The 25,630-nt window shown below is 44.4% G+C and overlaps 1 protein-coding gene across 2 annotated transcripts in view; it reads left to right on the forward strand.

Annotated features, from left to right (window-relative positions):
• COL19A1 (collagen type XIX alpha 1 chain) overlaps positions 1-25,630 on the forward strand; it is a 2,464,374-nt gene that overhangs the window by 1,411,983 nt on the left and 1,026,761 nt on the right. For both annotated transcript variants that reach the window (XM_078648013.1, XM_078648014.1), the window contains exon 17: positions 16,630-16,683. In XM_078648013.1, the coding sequence (XP_078504139.1) occupies positions 16,630-16,683 (54 nt within the window). The remainder of the gene's footprint in view (positions 1-16,629; positions 16,684-25,630) is intronic.

A 25,630-nucleotide genomic window follows, 5' to 3' on the forward strand; every position in this document is an offset into this window, starting at 1 on the left:
ACCAAACAAGAGGGAGATAATCAATTACCCCCACCAATCACACCAATAAACAAGAATACTAGGGACATACAACTAAAGGATACAAACGGAGTAGACGATATAAAGGCCCTGGACAACTCAAACGACATAAGAATTGCTAAGGGCCCAACCGAGCATATGCTACACCAAGAACCAATGGAACGTCAAGATAATTCAGGGGGGTCCTTAACAGATCTGGAGCTAATTACATCTAGAGAACAATCTCCGCATGCAACAGAAAGCTCACATGAGGATCCTGATTGATCACTCGGCAAAAAGTACAAGATCATTGCACCAGCACTAAGGCTCAACAACCAATAGAGGTCCAGGTAAAAATTCTCACCCAAACACCAATGCAAGAATACTATGAGGAAGCGGATCAGAACATCAATGCACTAGAGGAATCCTCACAATCTGTAAAATCATCACCAATAATAAAATTGCCTAAAGTAGCAAATCTTAACCAAAGCTTTGGTACCCACGCGCCAGCACTTACAACTAAAATAGCGTCACCAACCGACTCAGGGACAATATGGGATATCTTCTTCAAAACATCACAACTCACTTTGGAGGCATTAAACTACCATTCAAACAGGATGGATGTGCAACTTTACCTGCTAAGCATCATGGCAAAGTAAATTTCAGGGATTGACCAAAAACTGGCTGATCTCAACTCTCTAATCATGCGAGCACAGGCCTACACAACCACATTAAACATGGAATGTGCCTGTTGCCCAACAAATTGGCAACAATTCCGAAAGTTCTGACAACTCTTATTGAGGACTTAAAGACCAGGGTAATCAACGATAACAAGCTTAATAATATTCCAGGACGGCCTCAGAACACCGACAGAGAAGAGGAACCGAATAAATTAAGCATAGTTTCTGACTCAGCCCTGGCCAATCAATTGACAGATACCATAGAAAATTTAAATCTGGAGGAAAAACAAGGAGCTTGAACTCAATTAATACAATCGAACATGACCAGACGTATGAAAAAACAAATAAAAAAACTAAAAAAATCCGAGAAGACAACACAACTTAGAAGAAGCTGGGGACAACCAACACATGGCTCAAACGCACCAGTAAGAACATTAAACCAGAAACAGGATCAGCAATCAAATAAAAAAACATACCCAATTTTTTCCAAACAGACAAAAGCAAATAAACAATCAGGAGATGAACAGGCTACAGTGAACAGTTCAATTGAATTAGCTACCAGAGAAAAGCAGAAGAAAGTTGAACATCTGTACTTTAGAGAAACTCAGAAGAAACCCGAGCAAGAGAAGGCAGCAAAGAGGGTGCTTACGGACTATTAGCTTGGACAAAACTTCAAATGAATACACCAAAAAATAAATGGGGGAAGGAAAGACCCAACTTCATGGGGCTACATCTAAGCCTTCGGGTGAGACTAAGTCCGAGGCAACTAAATCCCCGCTAGAGGGCGATATCTTATGCCTACAAGAAACCTGGGCAACTGAACCGGTACACTTGGAAGGGTACGCAGGTTTCCACAAACTTGCCACCAAACATAACCGTTATGGAAGACCATCAGGTGGGATCTCAATTTATGTCAAACACGCAAAACAATTAACTGTCAGGAATATAAACACCAATTCAAATATGTTACAAGCACTGCTAATAGAAGGAAAATCGTCAGGGAAAACATCGTCTCTTTGCTTTTAATCAATGTATATTTAAATACACCAGCCCAATGGAAAATAAAGGCTACACAATATATGATTACAACATTGCAGGAAATTCTTTGCACATATCGGTCTCCGGTGAAACTGCTTGTGGATGACTTCAATTTGCACCACTTAGGAACAAAACAGTCCGAAAGACTTCTCAACAACCTTTTACTAGAATACAAACTTACTTCAGCTGAGTACTTACAAAAAAGGCCGGACCTAAACATCCGAAGGAGAACTACATTTAAGAACAGCTCCACAATTGATTATATTTTTCCATGTGACCAGCTTGCCCCCAAATTTTGAAATAAAGACGGATGACACAAGCGATCAACCATTACTTCAGGTAGAACTTAATGTTACTACCAAAGAACGGGAAAGAATTATAACGGTCTCCCAATCAACAGGCGCCGAAGAACACACCCTGGTGAGAAGAATAAAATGGAACACTCATCAGGTGACGGCCTAAAACATTGGAACGAAAAACGAGCACACACAGGGAACAACCCAGGTGCAGCACCCAATAGGGAAAATTGGACAGAGCGGAAAATGACCTAAAAACATGTCTGAAGACAGCTGAGCCCAATCCTAAGGAGAAGGCTATTTCACAATCCACGGACAATAATAAAAAATTGGCTGATATAACTCGTAAATTTAAGAAGGGCAAAAAGAGCATATAAGATCGCCGGCTAGAAAAATACACGGGACAAGTACAACGAACTGCACAAAGAACAGAAACAACTGCTCTGGACAATCAAGCTAAACAGGCTTGAACAAGAGTGGATCAAAATCCTTGAATTTACAAAACCTCACAAACAACGACAATTCTGGCAATATATAGCAAAGCTGGATAATAACAGAGCAGTCCGGAGGGTTGTATGACGTTACAACGCATACTTTTACAACGCATACCTTTACAACACATTTTTTACAACGCAACATCCATTACAACGCATTCCATTACAACGCATGCCATTACAACAAATTTTTAAAAACTAACTTTACAACGCATTCCATTACAACGCATACTACCTTTACAACGCATACCATTACAACGCATACCATTACATTGCATGTATGGTAAGTATTGGATAGTGTAGGGGTACAAATTACTATTCTAACACCAGGGGGAGCAACAGTAGGGTAAGTGTTGGATAGTCTAGGGGTAAAATTTACTATTCTAACTCCAGGGGGTGCAACAGTAGGGTTAGTGTTGGATAATGTAAGGGTACTATGCGTTGTAATGGTATGCGTTGTAATGACTGCATTGTAATGACATGAGTTGTAATTCTATGCGTTGTAGTGTCATGCGTGTTAATGATTGCGTTGTAATGGCATGGCATGCGTTGTAAGGGATGTTGCATTGTAATGAAAAGCCTATGCATATACCCTGCTGACAGAATTAATCAGATGGGTCGACGAAAATGAAATTCTCCCTTTCTATCAAACAGGGTTCCGCAAAGGCTGTTCAACCATCGACAACATTACGGCAATATCTTATTTAGGTCAGCAAGCCAATTAGAGGGAAAAGAAACCAGTCTTTGCTTGCTTCATAGACTATTCAGCAGCGTTCGATTGAGTACCACGTGACAAGCTTTGGTCCAAATTGCGCAACTGGCAAATTCCTTCTGGCCTTCTTAATGCAAATATCTCACTATATAGCAATACTTGGATCAGAGTTAAACTGGTAAACAGCATCACAACAAAAAAGTGTTTTACAAATCGGGGCTTCAAACAGGGATGCGTACTTGCCCCAACACTTTTTAATTTATATACAGCTGACTTGGGCAAGATGATACAAAGTGCAAACCTAGCAGTTCCAAAAATTGGTGTGTGCAAAATTCAAATCCTACAAAATGCGGATGACCTTGTGGTGATGGATCACAAGAAAACAAGTTTACAAAAGCTCAATGCTCTAAACGCCTACAATCTAAACAATGAAATAAAGATAAACCCAGAAAAGACCAAAGTTCTGATCTTCGGGAATTGTAAAAGAAAAACACTCCTAAAATGGCACGTGGGAAAGGAGTCAATAACCGTCTCAAAGTTCTTCAACTACCTTGGGTGTTGGTGGATCGACTCAGGAAAAGCCAATATGCACTTACATAAAATTTAATCTAAGGTGTAATCAACAATATATGCTTTGTACAAATTACAAGAGAAAACGAAGAGCCCAACATTAGAAAGGTTTTACAAGCAAAAATAAGGGCAGTCGTGGGATACGCCCAGCAGGCCTTCCCTGGCAAAATGAGTACAATGATGGATAAAGCACAGTGTTGGGCGTATAAACGTATTTTCAAGCTACTGAAATACACACGCAATAGCGGGATACGCCTGGAATTTGGCCTGGGGCACCAGAGCAAAGAATACCTAGGTGCGCATGCAAAATACTACTTTTCTATACTTAAAGCGCCAGACGGGTGCTTGAAGAGCAGGTTAAAACCCATATATGATGGTTCAGCCAATCAATGGCAGGCTTATCTGCAGGAAGCTGCTAATCCATCGTATGCCACTTCACTGTGCCACACTCCATGCCGCACCCTCTACATGATTCCACTTTGCGCTATTACACTTTATGCCACTCCATTCAATGAAACTCTAGTCTGAGCCTCTTCACTGTACACCCCTTCACTCTATGCTACTCCACTCCATGCTATTCCACTGTACATAAATCCACTCTATGACACTACGCTCCATGCTATTCCACTCTATGGCACTCCAGTGTTCGCCATTCCACTGTATGCTATTCCACTGTATGCCACTCCACTCCACTGTATGCAACTCCACTCTGCGCTGCTCCACTCTATGCTATTCCACTAAATGGCATTCCACTTTACGTCACTCCACTGTACACCACCACACTCAATACTATTCTACTTTACACCACTCCACTGTATGCTACTCCACTGTATGTCACCCTGCTCTATGGCACTCCAATCTATGCCACTCCACTCTTTGCTATTACACTGTACACCACATAGTCTACTTCAATTTACAACACTCCATTCTACAGTATTCTACTCTTTGCCACTCCACTCTACATTACTTCACTCAATGCCGATCCAGTTTATGCTATTTCTCTGTGCACCACTACACTATACCTCACTTCACTCTATGCCACTCCTGTCTACACCACTCTACTCTACTACACTGTAGTGTATGCTATTCTTCTCTATTCCACTCCACTCTATGCTACTCCACTGTACGGTATTCCACTGTATCCCACTCCACTCTACCACACTGCACTTTAAACCACTGCACTCTAAACCTCTACACTCTACACCACTCAACTGTACGCTATTTCGCTGCACTCAACTCCACCGTATGCCACACCAGTCTACACTATTTCACTCTGTCACTCCACTCAAAGTATATGACATTCTCCTCCATTCTACTGTACAACACTCAACTTAACAACACTCCACTCGACGACATTGGACTCTAAGAATTCATACACATTTTTATTTATTCTTCTTCTTCCCTGACTTACCTGCTGCCATTTTTGCCTGAGCCGTGAGGGGAACGGCCTCCTGAGGTGTTATTGCTGCTGACAATGCTTACGGAAATCGGACCCCGAGCATCTGCGCCCGCAGCCCCGTGCCTACATCCCCCAGGGGGCTGCGCGAGGTGCTTGTCACCGGAGGGCGCCGGAGGGCTTTAAAGCCGGCCTGGCCCTCCTGCAGCGCGGGACGCTCTCTTCTTCCGTGAGGGGAACGGCCTCCTGAGGTGTTATTTGCTGCTGACACTGCTTACGGAAATCGGACCCCGAGCATCTGCACCCGCAGCCCCCATGCCTACATCCCCCAGGGGGCTGCGCGAGGCGCTTTTCACCGAAGTCACCGGAGGGCGCCGGAGGGCTTTAAAGCCGGCCCGGCCCACCTGCAGCGCGGGACGCGCTCTTCTTCTTATTACCTGACTTACCTGCTGCCATTTTTGCCTGAGCCGTGAGGGGAACGGCCTCCTGAGGTGTTATTTGCTGCTGACACTGCTTACGGAAATCGGACCCCGAGCATCTGCGCCCGCAGCCCCCGTGCCTACATCCCCCAGGGGGCTGCGCGAGGCGCTTGTCACCGACGTCACCGGAGGGTTTTAAAGCAGGCCCGGCCCTCCCGCAGCGCGGGACGCACGCGGGAGAAGTCCGGGCCAAGGGCGGGCCCGTCTGCGCCCATCAGCGCCAGGAAGAGGCTGGGCTGGGCACCCTCCCCCCTAACATCTACACTATTTGCCCTGGACAAAGAAGAAAAGGTACTGTTTAACATCTTAAATTAGGTATTTTGCTCTAAGCACGATCACCATTCTACCGGAACTTGGACGCATGATTGCCCATTCAAAAAGTCTATATTGTGTAGCCATATTTTGATTACTTTGGGGAGAAAGTTCTGTGCATAAAGGGGATTTGCCCACCCTACCTCTGATGATGAGTAACATGGGGAAAAATATCAAGCCCATTACCTCCCGCCCCATGACTAGGCACCAAGCAGCCACGACACAACCACTCCAGAGCCTTACAGCTATCGATAAGATGCTTCAGAAAACAATAGGAGTAGTGGCAACAGCTATCGAAAATACAGAGAGGCAACTCTCACTTACTCCTGCTATTCCCCCTCTCCAGTCTGTAGGGGGCTCCTCAGCAGTCATAGCTAACCCTCCTGATTTTACCTCTTTTCTTATGTCCTCTTTCGCTTAGCTGCCCTGTGCTCAGGCGGTGTCAGATGTGAACGCCACTCCAGAGGCTGCCCCGTCTCCTCCACATCCAGTAGGCAGAAAGGCCCCTAAACTCCGTGCTAGAAGTAAGAAGCTGAAACCTGCAAAGAAAGTAGCTAAAAGAATTGTACCTATACCCGATTCTTCACAGCTTGCTCCTGGTCCTCCCTTGTGCCCCTTAGGACCTCCCGTGTGGGCTACCCATTTACTATCTGATTTGCAGGCCCACATGGAACAGTTCATTGTTTCTCATTTTAAATCCTTGTCATCAAAGATTGATAGACTAGTCTCAATGATAAATAACAAAGGCCTAGGGAAAGTTCAGCCAGCTAGTCCAGCGGGGAACACTGCCACTAGACCGATTCCTAGTCCTATCAATACTGCCCCTAACTATAAAACTTTGCCAGTTAGCAGTAACATTCCCTCTGTACCTCTTCGGGTAACTCATAATTTCACTCCTGCTACTACCCTACCATTACCAAGCGACAGAAATGTAGCCAGTAGTAACACCCTATCTACGAGGGGGATATCTGAAGGGGGGACAGTGCACTGGGACCAGCAACTTCAAGTTTGTAGACATATCGCTGGGGATGGACTTGTAAAACCTCTGCCCTGCATTGATCGTCCTCCTGAGTCTCTACCATATGTGGTGGTGTTTGCTGGGGTGCCAGTGCTAAGTCAGGGGAAAAAAGAGGATCACATTGAACTCAAAAACAAATGTATACACTGGCTCAGTTCCAACAGGCCTCTCCCCTCAAGTGTCTCCGGGGAAATATTGTGTGTTAGAAGAGTCTGGACCAAAAACTATTGCGGGAAACTGTGTCGTAATCAATTTTAGGAACACGCGTGCTGTGGGGACCCATCTGCAGTGGGGCTCCTATCCGGTCCAAAACACAAATTCTGCCCCTACTTCTATCGTACTTTTATCCCACCCCTCAGTTGGGATCTAGACGAAATAGAGGTGCCCAGCCTGAGGGGGGACAGCACATGCTACCCCATGGAATTCAACAGGGGACATTAATTCGGGAGGGTTTTCAGCCTCACACCCCTTTACTCTCACTATTTCCTCAAAGCAATAGGTTTAGCGCCTTAGACCAGGTGGATTGACGCCCTGAGAGACAGAGCCCTATACCTCAAATAGTTAGCAGTTTAGGCCTCCAAATAGTGATAGTGGAGGGTAATGGCGATATCAATACTCCTGAAAACCTAATTACACCCCAATATGTGAGTACATGGGGTGGGGTGGAAGTGGGGGCAATTATTGGACAGACGGGGGTCCGTGGCTCTATACTGGAGCTGCCAAAAGGCAAGGCAAAGGAAGAGATGCCAGAGACCGAGATGCCAATATGTCTTAGTGGGCCCAACCCAGGCAAAGGTAAACGCCCAACCAGTACTGGGGTAGTTGATGGTAGTATAAAAGTCCTGTCCTGGAATCTGGCAGGGACGAAAAATAAATTACCTCTACCTGAGTGGGGCCTTTTTATGGAAAAACACGACATCTGTCTGATGCAGGAACATGGGCGCTGGAGGAGAGCACAAGGTCCGGTTTCGCCACTTTTGATATCCTGGCAATAACTAGGGGTAGGGGGAGACCATCGGGTGGTCTGTCGATATGGGTGGGCATGCATCTGGGCGCCCAGGTAGTACAAATGCCAACCAACTCTTCTGACGTCCAATGTGTACTTTTAACGCTCCAAGACATGACCCAGGTTGCCCTATTAAATATCTATTCAAGGCCACTACAGAGTGGGCAAGAATCTGGCACTATTGACGCATTAAGGCAGTTTATACTATCACTTGATCCCTCAGTTGCCCTACTAGTTGGAGGTGACCTTAATTGTCAGTTTGAGCCCCTTGTGAGTTCAGATATGGGAGAGTTAGATGATGAGGACCAGTTCTGGCATGTCCCTGATCCCCAGATCCCCCCTGTCAGCATGGACTCCGCTGGTCCTCCAAATCAAATCAATCTCCCTTACAACATCTCTGCGGGCGTGTAATGGGAGGGTGGAACCAGACAGACCAGTCAGTTACTTTTAATAGACCAGGGCAAACTTCTATCATCGATTATATAATGATGGAAGCCAGACACTGGGATAGGGTGATGGACTTTTGGGTTTACCCAAGGCATGATAGTGACCTCAACGCCCTTGTCCTAACACTCAAACCTGGGAGCGTTGGGCTGTTAAATCCCGCCCCTGAGCCCAATAGTGCTCTGCCGTCCATTTTGTTATCAAATAATAGGCGTAGGATTAAATGGTCTTATTTCCAGGGCTCTCCTACTAAACTCGCTGAAATATACCAGCTGGTATTACCGCAGCTATTAGATATGGGGGAAATAGGCAATAAGAACTTAGATCCGGATTCCCAGGCTAGAGTCTTAGAAATTCACAAGCAGCTGGTCGTGAGACTTGTTGATGTGTTCTACCCTGTAGGTAGTAAGAAAGATCCCCCGGTCAAAACACATCCCTGGTATGACGTTTCCTGCAGGAAAGCAAAAAAAGACCTGCTGACTGCAATAAAAGCAAAGGACAGAACCAGCAGAAAGAATTGCCGACTTGTGTACAAAAAGGCTATTGTTAGGCGAAAGAAGGACTGGGAGGAGAACAGATGGGAAGAACTAAGATCTGCACTTTCACGCAAGGACCCCAAGGCGTTTTGGGCTATTGTCAGTTCTAGTGCGAGTGGGGGTGGACCAGCCCCATTGCCGAATATAGCGCCTATAGTTTGGGAAGGCCATTTCGGAGCACTGTATGCCATTTCAGGTGAAGAGACCGTATTGCTCCCCAATCCCGAACCCCTCCATGAGTATAGATTGGTGGGGATGATGGATTTGGGCTTGGGAGAAGCTGTGGAGACTCCCCTGTTGACTATCCGAGGACTCCGCCATGACTACCGATTGGCGGGGCCCTTGGATGCTGAACAGATACAGGACTCTGTGGCTCCCAGGTATGAGTACCACCTAGATGGGTATGAGGCCATCACCTTTAAGGAGGTTGAGTCCGCAATAGCCAAACTGCTCCCTAACAAGGCCCCTGGACTAGACAAACTGCCCGGGGATCTATTTCGGTCCCAACCCAAAATTTGGGTACCGTACCTGGCTGTCCTATTTAATGCAATACTAAAGGGGTCTAACCCCCTGGCACTTGGCTCGGAGCAGAGATTGTTCCTATTCACAAGAAAGGTTGCCCGTTAACCCCATCAAATTACAGGCCCATCAGCCTTATAGATACTACACAAAAACTAATGGGCAGGATCATGCTAGACAGAATCCAGGGGTGGATTGAGGAAAACAAGACTCTGTCTATATTTCAGACCGAGTTCAGGACGGTCATTTCAACTCTAGACAAAATATTTCGGCTGCAGGTACTATTTTGGAAAACGGTGAGAATGGAGGGTGGCAGCCTCTACCTCATTTTTGTAGACCTGCGGGCCGCTTATGATCTAGTACCAAGGGAGAAGTTGTGGAGAGTTTTAGCAGAGCTGGGTCTTCCGACCTACCTACTGAACATCCTAATTAGACTCCACACCAACAATTATGCCCAAGTCAGGTGCGGGAGGCATGGTGACCTGTCGGCCCGTTTTCCTGTACTGAAGGGGGTACGCCGGGGGTGCGTCCTGGCTCCAACGTTATTTTGTCTTTACGTCGATGGCCTGGTAGATCACCTACTTGGTGTTAAAGACAATGACGCCCCAAGGCTAGCCACCGGGCGGGTGCCCGCTCTGATGTTTGCAGACAACACCCTGCTGCTGTCTAAAACATCAACGGGCATCCAGCGTACCCTGGATGGCTTTGCAGCTTTCTGTGCTTCGCGTGGTCTGGAAATAAACCTGGATAAGACCAAGTTTATGATTTTTAATCCCCCGAAGCATACCCACCCCAACCCTTTTCTGAACGGCATTCCCCTAGAAAGAGTCAAGACATTTAATTACCTCGGCATCACCTTGACAGAAAATTTTGATTGGGGTTTTCAAATTTCTAAATCAGCTCCTAGGTTATTTCAAGTAGCGGGGGTATCAGCAAAGTCCACAGAATTTCGGATTTTAAACCGGCAGCCCCGGTCATTGAAATATATAGATTACAGGCTAGAACTGCCTCAATGTATGGAGCCGAACTATGGGGCCACCAAAGTACATCTAATCTCCTGGGAGTGGAGCATGGCTTTATGAGGAACCTCCTGGGCTTACCAGCATGTACACCGCTCATCCCCCTGCGATTGGACTTGGGGCTGGAATCGATAGAGGAGCTAGCAGCAGCACGACCTATGCTCTACTGGAAGAGACTTTGGTCAGTGCCCGAACTGGCTTCCTATAGAGAAGAATTTATAGAGGTTTGGGCTCTTTTAAAAAGCAAGAATGTCCCGTGGCTACTTCATATCAGGGCTCTCAGCACCCAGATTGGCTCACCCGAGCTTTGGGAGACCCCTGATGTAGGTTGCCCTGGGATAACCAAATCAGAACTCTTGCGCCTGCTGAGGCATCAGAATTTACTAGCTCTACAGAGATCAACAACTCTGGGAAGACTGACTGTAGAGTTCCTGCCAGTAAAAATTGAATCACGAATGGAGGAATTCTTAGATGTAATCTATCCACCTTTTGCGAGGAAACTCTACATCCAGCTAAGATATGGCAGTCTACCACTCAGGTTACTTACCTGTAAATGGGCTAAATTAGAAAATAATGTCTGCCCAGCATGTAACTATAAGCAAGAAGATGCATGTCACGTTCTTTTTTTTGCCCTGCCTATCAAGTAATAAGGAAGTGTTGGTTGATTCCGCTATGCAGGAATCTAGGTTTTAGACACTGTACCCAAGCCTGTAGGGTCTTATGGTATGATACCCACCCCCCCCATTGTCTTTGCTGTATCACAGTTTCTGTTTGGTATGTGGCGCAGAAGGAAAGGTTTTGTATAACACCTGTGATTAATCATGAATTTTATACTTTTATCTCTTTGATAACCATCTAGTTTAATCAATTTTGTATGTCTAATACTTGATTGGCTTCTTATTTATTGTTTTAGTGCTTTGTGCTACCCTGTATGTATTTTATCTGCACGTTTATGGTCGGTTGACCGAAATAAAGTTATCAAATGAATGAATGAATTAAAAAAAGCATTGAAATCCAGTGTGGAAAATAAGGTTAAACCATTGTTATAGTTAGAAAAACGTAATTTATTATGTGCATACAAACCAAACTTAAACTACACAACATTTTAAAATTATAAAGCAATACTTATAACCCTAATTTATAATTTTGTTACATATAAGCTACCCCTAATGTAGGCACTAGTTAGCCCATAGGGTCAAAGGTTGGTCATGTACTGTTAACTTTTACATGTCCTGAGAGTGAAAAACATCGAATTTGTTTTTCACTACTGTGACGCCTACCCCTACCTTGAGATAACATTGGGGCTTCTTTATTACATTTAATAAGCTGTAATTTCCATATGAGAGCAGGCAGCTATATTGTGTATGGTGTATTTAGAAGAGTAATGAAAAACCCTATTTAATGGTAAAGTCGAGTTTTTTATTACAATTTTGAAAATGGCACTTTAAAATAGCCCTTTTGTGCCCATAGCCTCTCTGGAGTAACATGACTAGGTGTAACTAACAGTTAGACTGTGAATTCGCCCCAGACATTCATACAATAGAGGGATTAGGTGTGCCTTAATGAACCCTCTCCTCGCAGGATGGGGGTGCAGAACTGAGCACAGCCCCACTTGCAACTGAATATCCCGCGCGCTGCCTTCACAATACGGGCCAGATGTTACAGCAGCCAGCTTTGAGCCAGAACAGGAGAGTCAGAAAATCCCATGTACTTCAAAGCCACTGTCTAGAAGCTTCTCCCACCTTCCAGAACAAGGGCACCAAGGTATAAAAAGAGTACCTCAGATACCAACTCTTCAGTACACTTCTGTAACTGTGGATACTCTGGCAGGAAGAAGGACTGCTGTGTTGGCGCTGGCGCAAGGACTGCCACTCTGCTGGTCTGCTTCTCTGAAGGCATGCTGCCCTGCTAGATTACTGCTCTGTTTGTCCTGCTGCTCCGCTGCCTTCTGTCTGGGTACTAGGACTGGATCTTCAACGGTTCCAGCATCACCTTAGTGAATTACAAGGGATATGTTGTTGGCCTTCTGGTCAGAGGCACAAAGACAAAAAAGGCTTCCTTCATCTTGAACCTGGACCCAGCTTGATTGAGCCCTGACCCTCCAAGTGGTCCCCCTCCAGCCCTGGACCCTTGGAAGTGGGGCTAACGGTACCCAGATAACCAAACTACAAAAATGTTTTGGCTACATACTGCTCTGAGACCCAGGAAGAGATCAGGACCAACCTGCTCACGTATCTACCCGAGGTGCATCGCTGGTTGGACTACCGTTGCAGCTTCTTTTGCTGTGTTCTTCTCCTCAGCATGAAATACATTTCAGCAGTCCTTCACCATAGGGGTATTAAACTTTGTGGAACTGTCTTTGCTCATAGCCCTCTGTCTTGTTCTGCTCGAGATTTTTGAACATAGAAACCTTAACTGCGGCTTTGACCCAAGGCTATCCAACGATGACGGTGCTCCTTCCTTGGACGCCTCCTGCAGCCTTGCCTAACTGAACTTTACTTTCTCAGAACATTTTGCTCTGAATTATTTCTAAGTCTGAAGGTAAGAACTGACCAGGCCTAATCCAACACACCGCGCTCCATTGTGACCAGACATATTTTTTTACTTTGACCCGGTTTCGATGTCTGCGGTTGGTGATTTGATCTTTTAGGCTGTAGTAGTTTTTACTAAAAAAAACATAACTCTTGTTCTACTGATTGGAGCTTAGTGGTTTAGGTGTCAAATAATGTATTAAAATGTACTCTATATTTCTAAATTCGATTGGGATTTTTATTCTTTTGTGTTTTCACTTGATTACTGTTTGTGAGCTGCATATGTACTTTACAAATAGCCTCAAAGTTAAGCTTAGCTGCTTTTTGTGCCAAGGTACTAAGGGTTAAGTTAAGGTCAATTTAGTGACTTTTTGTAGTTCACTGTGCCAGGGATTGTGTTTATTGCTTGACCAAAGCACACACCCCAGTCAACTAGCAAACCAATTTGTCAAGCCTGCCAACACCCAGGCCCACTATTATGATACTGCCTCAGAGCAATACACAAAGGCCAACTGCCAATTACACTCATGTGACCCAGTAAACAGGCAGAAGGCACAAAATGATTAGTACAAGAATATGGCAGCTTTTTAAAACTTGTATTTTCAGAATTGTGACTTACAATCTGACTTTACTGTTGAAAATGGCCCTTTTTGCAGAGTTACCTCACACTTTTTGCCTCCCCCCTCTCTTGTTTTTGACTTTGTTTTTGCTGGCTTTAGGACTCTGAGCACTTTACCACCGCTTACCAGTGCTAAAGCGCATGTGCTCTTATCTAAAATGTGATGACAATTTGCTTATCCATGATTGATAAAATTGGTTGACTTATAAGTCACTAGTAAAGTAGTACAACATATACCCATGGTCTGTAAACCAAATGTTGATAATGGGCCTGTAGCACTGATTGTGCCATCCTCAGAAGTAGCCTTTCAACCTGACTCAGGACTGCCACTGCAGGGCCTGTGGGTGCAGTTTACTACCACCTGGACTTGGCATTTCCAACTACTTGCCAAGCCTTAAACTCCCCTTTTATTATATTTTAGTCATCACTTTAGTAGGCCCCATGTAGCCCTATGGACAGGGTGCTTTGTAAGTAAAAGGTAGGACAGGTACCTTTTTGTTTTACATGTTCTGATAGTGACAGCCACCAAGTTCGTTTCCGCTACTGTGATGCCTGATATTCCCATAGGTTAATATTGGAAATTCCTTAAATACCCTTTTTAAGTGCATTTCTGATTGCAGAGGAGTAGCTGCTTTATGTTTTATATCATTGGTTTGGTAATGACAAATCCACAGTGGTAAAATTGGATATGGTATTACTAATCTAGAAATTCCCCTTTTAAAAAGTAGACATTTCTCTGCTCTTAGTTCTCTTGTGTGTCTCTAATACACGTCTGGCAGGGGGTAACAGCTACACTTTGTGCGTTCCCTCTAGACAGCCACAAGTACAAGACACTCAGCTGCATCTGCATTCATCTGCATACTGATGGGTCTTCCTGGGCAAGAGGGAGGGTTGGAGCTGACACATACATCTGAATAGGTAGTGACCTGGCATCACTAAGAACACATTATGTATCCCCCACAGGTAGGTTTTCAGACAGAGCTGGACTGAAAGGAGACGTGTGCACCCCAAAGGCTTTGCTTTGTAGTCACCTCCACTTCAAGGACACCTTTGAATATAAGTAGTGGGTCTCAGACCGCCCCTCACTAGTTCATTTTGGGGTCCTAAAGAGACTCTGCCACAAAAAGGAGCTGTACTACAGGAGGGACTGACACTGCTACCTGCTCTGCTCTGCTTTGTTGGCCTTATGCCTGATGCCTCTGACCTGGGAGGTGAGGACTGGAAATGTTTTCTACAAATGTTTGCAACCTAAGTAACTTCAAGGGCTTGCTGGCTTGCTTCCTGTTCAGGAATCTCAGGCCATCAAATGTTCCATTCACACAAATGATTGCTGCAGGGCTATGCTAATCTGGAGTCTGACTCTGCCTGACTTGTCCTCAACCAGTCCTGGGCCTTCGCAGAATGTAGGCAGGCACCTTTGAGCATCCACATGCATCAACGCCGTGCACTGATCAAGAACCACCATGTCTGCCTGCTCGAGTGCAGACCATCATATTTGTCGACTTTGCCGAAGTTGCAGCGCCCAGAGACCAGCGCAACCCGGCGTACTCTGCACACATCAAGGAAAGATGGGCGTCTGCCTTTCGAGACTCCAAATACCACATCCTATCCAGCATGGGGAGACTCAAGCAATGTGGGTCCAGATCCTGAGGTCAACGGCACCGCTGCAATCCCCCGAGAAAGGTACTCTGCACTCCAGGATTTATGAGGTTCCTGCTGTCCACCAGCGCTCTCCGAAAAGAGCGAGTAGATCAGTCTCGCTCAAACTTGACCTTGAATTTTAACTGGAATAACTTGGGAAGCATTGCTTCAGGGTGACCAGGGGAGAAACTCTGTTCCCAATCCATGAAATAGATGGCTACCATTTCCCCATTATAAGAGAAAAAAGAGCCTGCTGAAAGCACAAGGGCTCTATCAGCAGTGTACATTCTTGAAGTATTCGTAACTTGAGATGCTTTAAGTGGATTCTTTTCATTTTTATCTTCTTTTAAAGACTAACAGAGATACATTTTCATACATCAATCTGTGAGGGACCCTTCAGAGGCAAGAAATTGCCAAAACCACTCAAACACCCACTCACAGACCCACACAGCCACTCACACCCTCTCACAGACCAACACAACCATTCACAGCCCACACAGCCACTCACACAGTCACTCACACATCCACTCACTCACTTACAAACCCAAACAACCACTCGCACACCCTTACCACCACTCACACACCCACTCACAGACCCACAAACCCACACAGCATACTTCAACACCCACATACAATCATTTGTAGCTTAAGTTTAGGATAAGTACCAGTCCCAGTGAATTTTGCATGGAATCTTGGCGTTGTAGTAAATAAGAATGTGAGCTTTTTTAAAACTCAAGTTGGTAAAAGAATTTGCAAAGCCAATAGGTTTAGTATTGATTGTCAACGAATGTAAAGAAAAGGGGCACCCCTGAACAAAGTTTTCTAAATCAGGGCGAATAAACAATGTTTGCAAATAAACATTTAGGAAACGAATAAAAGTCTGGACCTATGCTATATAGTGACTCTATGTGACCAGACTTAAAAATTGTTAGCCACTTGTTCTTTTGGACATCCAGTTAGAAATATGAATGGGTTTATTTGATCTAAATACTGTGAACCACTTGTCTCTTTGAACATCTTGTTAAAAATACTAATTGTTTTTTTTAATCTTGATCCTGTACATTTTACCCATCTGTAGGATGTTGGTCACATATTTGTATCAATTGTATATCATGCAAAGTACCAAAGCATAATTTGCTGAACTGTGCAAAGATGCATAGAACGAGTTCCAAATGACCTGCCATTATTGCAGTTTACTTCTTTTGCCCCATCTTTATATCCGATCCCAAAAATTCTGTACATGCCTCCTTGAGATGATATGTAAGTACAAGACAAGCATATATATGATTCGAAGTTATTTATCATAATATCTTTATTTGCAGGGCCCCCGTGGGCCAGAAGGTTCTCCTGGTGCTCCTGGAAAAGAAGGTCAGAGGGTAAGTACACTTTATCAACAACAGTTATTTGTAGTCCAAGAGGCCCCACCGTGTGCTAATGGGGAAGAAAACAGAAATGAAGATTACCGATATATAAATAAAGGGACATTTATTTTTAAAGCAGCAGTATCATTACTGTCTGAGCCTGTAAGATGCATTTACTGTCCACGGGCTGCGGTTATGAGATGTGTACCTTTTGTTCACAGTGGCCCTACAATGCAGCATCGGAGTCATGCGATTTTATTATATTACACACTTGGAAAGGGTTGGATTGAAAAATTAAGTGAAGAAAGATGCTAAAACATTGAAAAACTGACCTTGCATAACCATCATTTTCTGCCAGCCTGTTATATTCATAGCTTTTTTGTCAACTTTCAGATGACATTATGTTGAAAAATCCACTGCTTTGCCATTACTTCTGCGAAATTTTCTTGGGGAAGATGAATCTCATTTCACCCTAGGATGATACAGTTTGCCTAGTGCACCACAAACGTATTCAAATATGGTGCTAGTTCTCCCACACAACCTGTGGATTATTAACCAATTTATGTGAAATGCATGCAGTGGAATGCATCACTTAGATCAACTTTTCCAAACTCTTTTCAGGAGCAAAATCGTACTCTTTTGAAAGCGGTATAGCTTACTCGCCTTGAACGCTCACATTGTCAAATTTGTGTATGGTGTTATTGCCCATGTCTTTCAATGCTCTCCACCCACCACTATTCACAGCTCACATAATGCAAGATGTGCTGACTATGAACAGTAATGAATTTTAAGAACCAACCTTTGTACTGATAGGTTCGTTCTTAAAATTCTGAATTTTAGTGTGTCGGATCCAACCAAACTCATGAATATTAATGAAAGAGGTTGGAAGTTTGTGACTCAATATGATTGGAGATGATCACAGGGATGGAGGGTTGCTGGGGCAGCAAACCAGCATGTCACTGCTTGCTTTTATAATAAAGCGATACCGAAGGGGAGGATGGACGGAGCATTGGAGCAAATCAAACACTCACTCCCAGTTAACTGATCTGGGTTTAATCTATCATCATTCTTTATCTCACTCCACCACCCCAGTTCAGAAATAGCCATATGCAAATCAGTCTGACCCTGTGCCTCATGGGAACAGTCCAGCCCGAACTGCTAAGCCATGTCTTCCCTGGACCGGAAACAAGCATCTTGGGACCGGTTTCGGGTTCTAAACCCTCAACAGCCAGGCTATCTTGAATCCAGTGGCAAAGTGAGAAAGGGACACACGTCTGGGCATACCCTGCCAACTTAGGGCGAACAAAGCGATACCAAAGGGGATGATAGACGGAGCGTTAGAGCAAATCAAACACTCACCCCCAGTCAACTGATCTAGTTTTAATCCATCATCATTCTTTAGCTCACTCCACCACCCCAGTTCAGACATGGCCATATGCATATCAGTCTGACCCTGTGCCTCATGGGAACAGTCCGGCCCGAACTGCCAAGCCATGTCTTCCCTGGACCGGAAACAAGCATCCTGGGACCGGTTTCGTGTACATAACCCTCATCAGCCAGGCTATCTTGAATCCAGTGGCAAAGTGAGCAAGGGACTCACGCCTGGGCATACCCTGCCAAGTTAGGGCGATCAAAGCGATACCAAAGGGGATGATGGACGGAGCGTTAAAGCAAATCAAACACTCACCCCCAGTCAACTGATCTGGGTTTAATCCATCATCATACTTTAGCTCACTCCACCACCCCAGTTCAGACATGGCCATATGCAAATCAGTCTGACCCTGTGCCTCATGGGAACAGTCCAGCCCAAACTGCCAAGCCATGTCTTCCCTGGACCGGAAACAAGCATCCTGGGACCGATTTCGGGTTCATAACCCTCATCAGCCAGGCTGTCTTGAATCTAGTGGCAAAGTGAGCAAGGGACCCATGTCTGGTCATACTCAGCCAACTTAAGCAATACGAAAGGGGATGATGGACGGAGCGTTAGAGCAAATCAAACACTCACCCCAGTCAACTGATCTGGGTTTAATTCATCATCATTCTTTAGCAGACTTTATTTATTGCAATCTATTTTTTTAAGGAAATATTAATTGATAAAATGCTTATTACTTCTAGCCCATAGTTGCACCCTGTCTTCCTTCCCATTATTTTCCCCATGCTCCAAACTGTAGATGAAAAGAAAAAGAAATTAGCATAAGAGCGTCACACAGCATAAGAAAGGATGGATTCGAGTTTTTTTTTAGATATGAGAACATCCGATTCAACTCTTGCCAACATGAGGCTAAAGATGAAGTGGAAACTTCCTTCTTCAGTCTCAGTCCTTCTTTTAAACTGGAGTTAAATCTGTAAAAGTTTTGTGAGAAGTATACTTGATAACAATGTGTTGGTACTTAGTTGACTCTAGGTAGACGACTTCTTGCTAGAAATAAATTGAGAAACTCGCTTTTTAGTATATCTTTCAGTTCACTTGTATGATTTTTCTCCCTATATATAATTTGTGGACATTTTATAACCCAAATCCTCAATTTTTCACATTACATGTTTGGTGGATGAATGTCTCAACATTTTGATGGTAAAAAAACTTTCCAAATATTTCTCAGAACGTGTTGCTGGAGAACCAACCACAACCTTGAGCACTTCTTCTATTAACCAATTTTGTTCAACAGTGCTTTATAAGATCAAGGTGGAAGCCGAACGTTGTTTGCCATTGAGATGCAAAATCGAAATCAGTCCCTGATTTGGTTTTTAGAAAACTAGAGTAAAAACTATTTGGCTACGCACACACCCATTTCTTAAAATAAGCAATCTGAGACATTTCTCTTTGTCAGCTACACGTTTCTATTCCATTATTTGCTCTGCAGATCAAATTCAGAATGAAATCATTTTAACTCATTGACAGTCGGAGACCCCGTAAACAGAGAGCTCCACATTCAACTTTTAGTGCTTAAGCAAACCCAATCTAAACTGCACTTCACTGATGCCTGACCTCCACGTGGATTGCAACCAAAAATTTAAATAAAAAAATCGAATCAACGTCAATCGATATTTCTTGGGATCTAAAATTTATTGTAAGGCTTTTAGGATCAACAATGTTCTTTTAGTTCAAGTGTACATGATTAGTGCAGTAAATTGAGTTACTAGATGAGTTGTGTGAAATCCTACTCAAGCAGCAGCCACAATTCAGGGTGAGACACAAGCAAAGCCCAAATTAACCTGTGCTTAACCCTCTAGTAGCTTGACACAAAAGCAATAAGCCTAAATGAGAGACAATGTGTAAAGTTTTTATACAGCACTTCGGACAGTAATAAAGTGAAAACACAACACAAGTAAAATCCCACACCAATTTAGACAAATGTAGTAAAATGGATTAATTTATTTGAGACTAAAATGACAAAAATTCACTCTGTAGGACAGAAGATATGCAATTTCAAAATGTATATAAAAATAGTGTCTAGAAGCACTAAGAGCCAATTGTGGTTATCTGGTCACACCTGACTGGGACAAAGTCACCAAGTCAGGCCCACAGAGATGTAGCATGGATCAGATATAGGGACCAAGTTAGACCTGCTGGACAAAGTACCTTATTCCTAGGTTTGCAGAGCATTACGATATCCCGCATCAAGGATGTCTCATGCACCTTCAGTTCCTAGGAGCTGAGGGGCTGTGATGTGAAATCCTGTGTCATCTTTGAGGATGCCTTTGACAAGGGGCTTGTGATGCAAAGCCCAGCATTGAAAAGGTGTTGTGCACTAGCAGTTCCAGAGAAGCTGCTTGGCTGCGATGCAGAGTATTGCTTCATCGTGGGGGATGCTGTATACAAGGTGCTTGCGAAACAAAGGTCTGCATCTACGATCCGTTGTGAATCGGTGGTTCTGAGGAGACAATGGGCTGTGATGTGTGGTACGGTGTTGGGGATACATTGCGCTGCAATGGTTTCGCATCTGAGCTGCGAGGAGATGTGTCATGATGCATTGGTTCTGCACAGAGTACTACACCTGGACTGGAAGTGCACCTGCAGGCCCACTTCCAAGGGTCCTGAATTGGGGTAGCACTACTTGGGTAGTAGGATTTGCAGCAGGCAGAGTCCAGGTGGTGGATTTAACTTGGTTGGAGCCTCTTCTGTCCCTGAGGCTCTGATCAGGAGGCCAGCCAACCAGCCCTTGGAATCACTCTGGTGGTCCTGAGTTCAAGATGCAGGTCCAGTCCTTTCACTCATGTAGCAGGGCAGCAGGGCAGCAGAGTAGCTGCCCTTGCAGAGCAGCAGGGCAGTCCTTCTGAGTCTTCCACAGGTGCAGAGGTGTACTGAAGAGTTGAGTCTGAGGGTTCATTATTTATACTTGGTTCCCGCTTTGAAGTAGTAGAAGGTTCTGGAGGTTTCCACCTCATAGGGTGTTTGGAATGTCCTGCCTCCGTACTCTGGCCCCAGCCTTTCTGGGGTCATGAAAGACTAGTCTCAAACCCTGTGTGAGTGGGCTCAGGCAGCACCTTTGTGATGGGCAAGCATGGCAGGTGACAGCCTTCCCCCTCATGAAATCAGAGATGACTCATTCTGCCAATACCCATTCTTCTTTGCATGCCTGCCTGGGAGTAATACACAAAGACCACTTGACAACTACACCTAATCACATGAACCAGTATGCAGGCTGCAGGCTTCAAATGGTTTGGAAAGAAAAATGCCTACTTTCCAAAAATGCAATTTTTTTCTTTTTTCTTTTTTGTTTGGAGCTGATGTGAGCAGCATTCCACTACGCTGATGCTGCCAACTTAAGATAAGGGGCATCCGCTCAACGATTGAAATTGATGTTTTCGCCATCTTGGTGATGTGTACACAGCACACCGGATTAACCACTTCGAGGCGACCTTGAGCCTCCAGGCATATATATTGGATTACCTGTTTAGCCAGGCTTGGCTGCAGGTGTAGGTTGCACACTTACTGTCCTGATGAAGACTCACAGCAAAGGGTCCAATTTCAATATTGCATAGTCGAGTCAAAACGTCGACGCCCTTACCTTGATCAAGACCTGTACCTACTACTCACCTTATCATACCAGCAAAAATGTATTGAATGCAGACAAAAATTTACAGATTGACATGTAAATTGTTTATGGACAGGTTTTCTGGAAACTGATCTTCACTATCAGTATTTGAAATATTGAACTGTCCTTCTTCAATTCTTGAATCACCTTCTTATTTTCCCACAACACTACTTTATCTTTTTCACCTATCCTCTTGAGCGCAACCTGAGACCATTATATGAACAATTGAATTGTTTTATAATAAATGACGTTGAATTTATTATACAGGTTCATATGTGTGGCTTATTGAATTGATGCAAAGAAAAGTTGAATCTAGATGCATCAGTATCGTTTACATGCTATTCATTACCTCATCCGCAAAAATTAGTTTGCGGGAAAAATAGTAACTATACTCCAATTCTGGTCACGGACCATTGTTTTCATTCCAGTATCGCGCCCAGGTCCGGGTTGACCTTAGGGGCAACTCCATTATCAATAATGGCTATTTTGAGAATTGTGACTGAAAATCCAGCTTTACCATTAGAGGGTTTTATTTACAATTCTTTAGACAACAAACTCGAAATTTCTACTTGCTCCCAATTGAAAGTTGCAAAAATAACAGTTGATGGACAGAATGCAGAACAATGTCATACATTCACCCCAGTACAGAGATCTGGGCCTAAATCAATAGTTTTTTTGCTCACCATGCCATTCCAGTTTGAACCCAGCCATATGCAAATCAGTTTTGACCTTGTGCTCCATGGGAACAGTCCAGTCCAAACTGCCAAGTTAGCACTTATTAAATGTAATAGGTACCCAGTGTTATCCTGTGGAAGAGGCTGCCCTTGCAGTAGTGACAAACTAGTTCAAGGGACTTTCACTATAGGACTTGTAAAAGTTAAAAGTACATGTCTAACTTTTTAAATACACTGCACCGTGCTCTATGGACTTCTAGGGCCTATCCCAAATGCGACTGTTATAAATTGGATTTCTGGTTGTCAGAGGTATACAACTATGCACCCTGTCCAAGCAGAAAACACAGTCCTAGTTCTGGTAAGTGTAGTAAACACTAAATGTTTACCTGTGCTCACCCTCAAGTAGCTTGGCACAGAGCAGCCAGGCTAAACTAAAAAGGCAATGTGTAAAGTATTTGTGTGCACACACACACACACACACACACACACACACACAGTAACACAGTGAAAACACCACAAATGTACTCCACGGTGGATTAGACAAATAGGCAATATTTATCTGAGTGAAATAAGACCAAAACAATAAAAATGGACCATACACAAGTCAAGTTTTGAATTTTGCAAAATTAAACAAAAATGCAGTGCTTAGGAATCAATAACTCCTACTGGGCTATATGGTCGCGATTGACCGGAGCAAATCCAAAAGTTCAGTCCAACCCTGAAAGAACACGGGCCGAGTTCAGGAGTCATACAGGCTCACTGACAGTATCTTGGTTGCATCGAAGCTCTGGGATGATGCGTTGAGCAAAGGAGGGGATGCATAGCTGTCAGAGGCGATGCATCATTTCTGACATTAGGCAATGTCATAGATGCGTCAATATCAAGAAGTGATGTGCATCAGTCCGATGCGTAAATGATGAACTGCTGGGTTGTAGATGCTGCATGCTGCACATAAGTGATGCGTTTGCACTAAGCCTCGCAGGACCTGGGATGCTTTGGAGTCCGTGGGCTATGCATAGCAGATGTCGGCGATGCTGGGTCCGAGAACCATGCAGCAGTGGTGATCCGGATGTGCTGCATTGGCAAAGTTGAGTCTGCATTGCAAGTCATGGTCATTGCATCATGCAGTCGGTGAGAGGGGTCTGCAGCTTCGGGGCAGGCAGATATTGCAGAGAAAGATGGCAGTTCAGATCTACTCTTCAGTGTTGATGCATTGGTTTCTTTGGTTACAGCACCAAACACTCGCACTTCCACCGGCCCAGGACTAGATTTGTCACTACTTGGTAAAGTAGGACTGGCAGCAAGATGCAGATGAAGTCTTTGATATGCCTGAGACTTTGGAAATAGGAGGCAAACCCAACAAGCCCTTGGAGAACCTTTATAGATGCAAGATGTAGAGAGTCAAGTCCAGTCCTCATACTCACAGGCAAGAAGCAGCAGGCAGCAGGCCAGCATAGCAAAGCAAGCAGCAAAGTGGCAGCCCCTCCTGGTAGCACAACATCTCTTCTTCCTGGTAGAATGTCCTCAGTTCCAGAAGTGTTCTCCCTGTATGGTGTCAAAGGTCCAGTAGTTATACCCATTTTAGCCTTTTAAGTAGGGAGACTTCAAAGAAAGGTCTTTGCAGTGCATGTGATGCTGCCCTTTCCTGCCCTAGTTCCATACTTACTACATGGGGCTATGCAACAATTTGTGTGGGACAGGCACCATCTTATTCAGAGGCAAGTGCCAGCTCCTCCCTCTCCCTATAGCTCAGAAAGACCCATCTTCCTTATGATGGACAATCAGAATGTGAGCGGCACACCTCAGCTCCCTTTGTGTGTGACTGTCTAAAAGGAATGCAAGAAGCTCAGCTGTCTCTCAACCCTGACGGGTATTCCAGAGACAGGCAGAAGGCATAGAATGGTTAAAATCGGAAGGTACCAACTTTCTAAAAGTGTCATTTTCAGACCTGCAATTATAAAACCAACTTTATTAAAAGATGTGTTTTTTTATTGTGAGTACAGAGATACCAAACATACTTTTCCGATCTTTTCTCAATTGAAAGTTACACTTGTAAAGTGTTACAAGGCAGCTCCAATGTTAACCTATGGGAGAGATAGACCCTGCAGTAGTGAAAAACGAGTTTAAGAGTGTTTCACTTCTAGGACATGTAAAACTTTAAAAGTACATGCCCTTCCTTTTAAGTACACTGCACCCTGGAAATATTTATATCTTTAAAATGACACCAAAACCATGAACATCTAATGTAGAGAAACAGAGATGAGAATTTTTAAAGAATAAGCACTTTCTAGTGCCATTTCTGGACAGCTGGTCGCACTTGACTGCGACAAAGTCAACATTTGAGGCTGACCACGATGGAGCCCTGCTCACTTACCCCATACCCTCATGATAGGGCTCGGTCAACATTTTACCTTCGGACTTCAAAACCTTTATTGAGCTTTTTCGGCTGAGGGCCCTCTCTGCTCTCCACCAGTCTGGTTTCAGTGAGGGTTCGCAGGCTTGACTTTCAGGGAGATCCCAGTCAAACTCTGGAAGTAAGATCTCCGGAGCTCTTCAGCTGGATGAAGCTGGAATCTGGGCCTAGTCGTGGTTGAAGATGGCCGGCTTGTCTCTCGTGTTCGGGTCGGTCACTTCCTGGAACTTTTTCCAAAAAGTCTCCGAAACGTTCCCAAACTTCTTGCTGCCCTTCCAGAAGGTCTCCTGGTGGGTTCCAATTGTCCAAAATAAAATTCCAAGTGGCTGGAATCTCCTAGATGGTCGTTGGCAGGCCTTGACTTCACTTCCCAAAATGCACTTGGTCAACCCCTTAAAATGCCACTGGACACACTCCAGGAGGGGACTCTGCTGGAGAAGGGTTAGTTTAGCTCTGCTGGCCTGTAGCTGCAGGGAGTCCACTACTTACTCCTAGTAGAGCTGAGAGGCTCTGTGCCTCTCACATATTAATCTAGTGTTCTCTGGCAACATGAGCGGAGTACCCCTATCTAATGATGTGCAGAGCAACACCCCAAAGAATGACAACTTCCTCCAAAGTGTGGAATACTCTTGTCCCAGAAAGCACTATTCTCTCAAAATCCATCATGCCTGAAATTTCAGCAGAGCATCAAGAGCGAATTAAACTAAACTCAGAGTATGGCCTAATTCCATAAACTCACCAGGCTCACATCTCTGAATTCCTTCCTTAAGCTTCTCATCCGGCAGGGAGAGGGGGTGGCACTTGACCTGTTCTCGACCTGTTCTCCCCTTAAAGCTTAT

This window comes from Lissotriton helveticus, chromosome 6 (assembly GCF_964261635.1).
Source record: "Lissotriton helveticus chromosome 6, aLisHel1.1, whole genome shotgun sequence".
NCBI classification, from domain to species: Eukaryota; Metazoa; Chordata; class Amphibia; order Caudata; family Salamandridae; genus Lissotriton; species Lissotriton helveticus.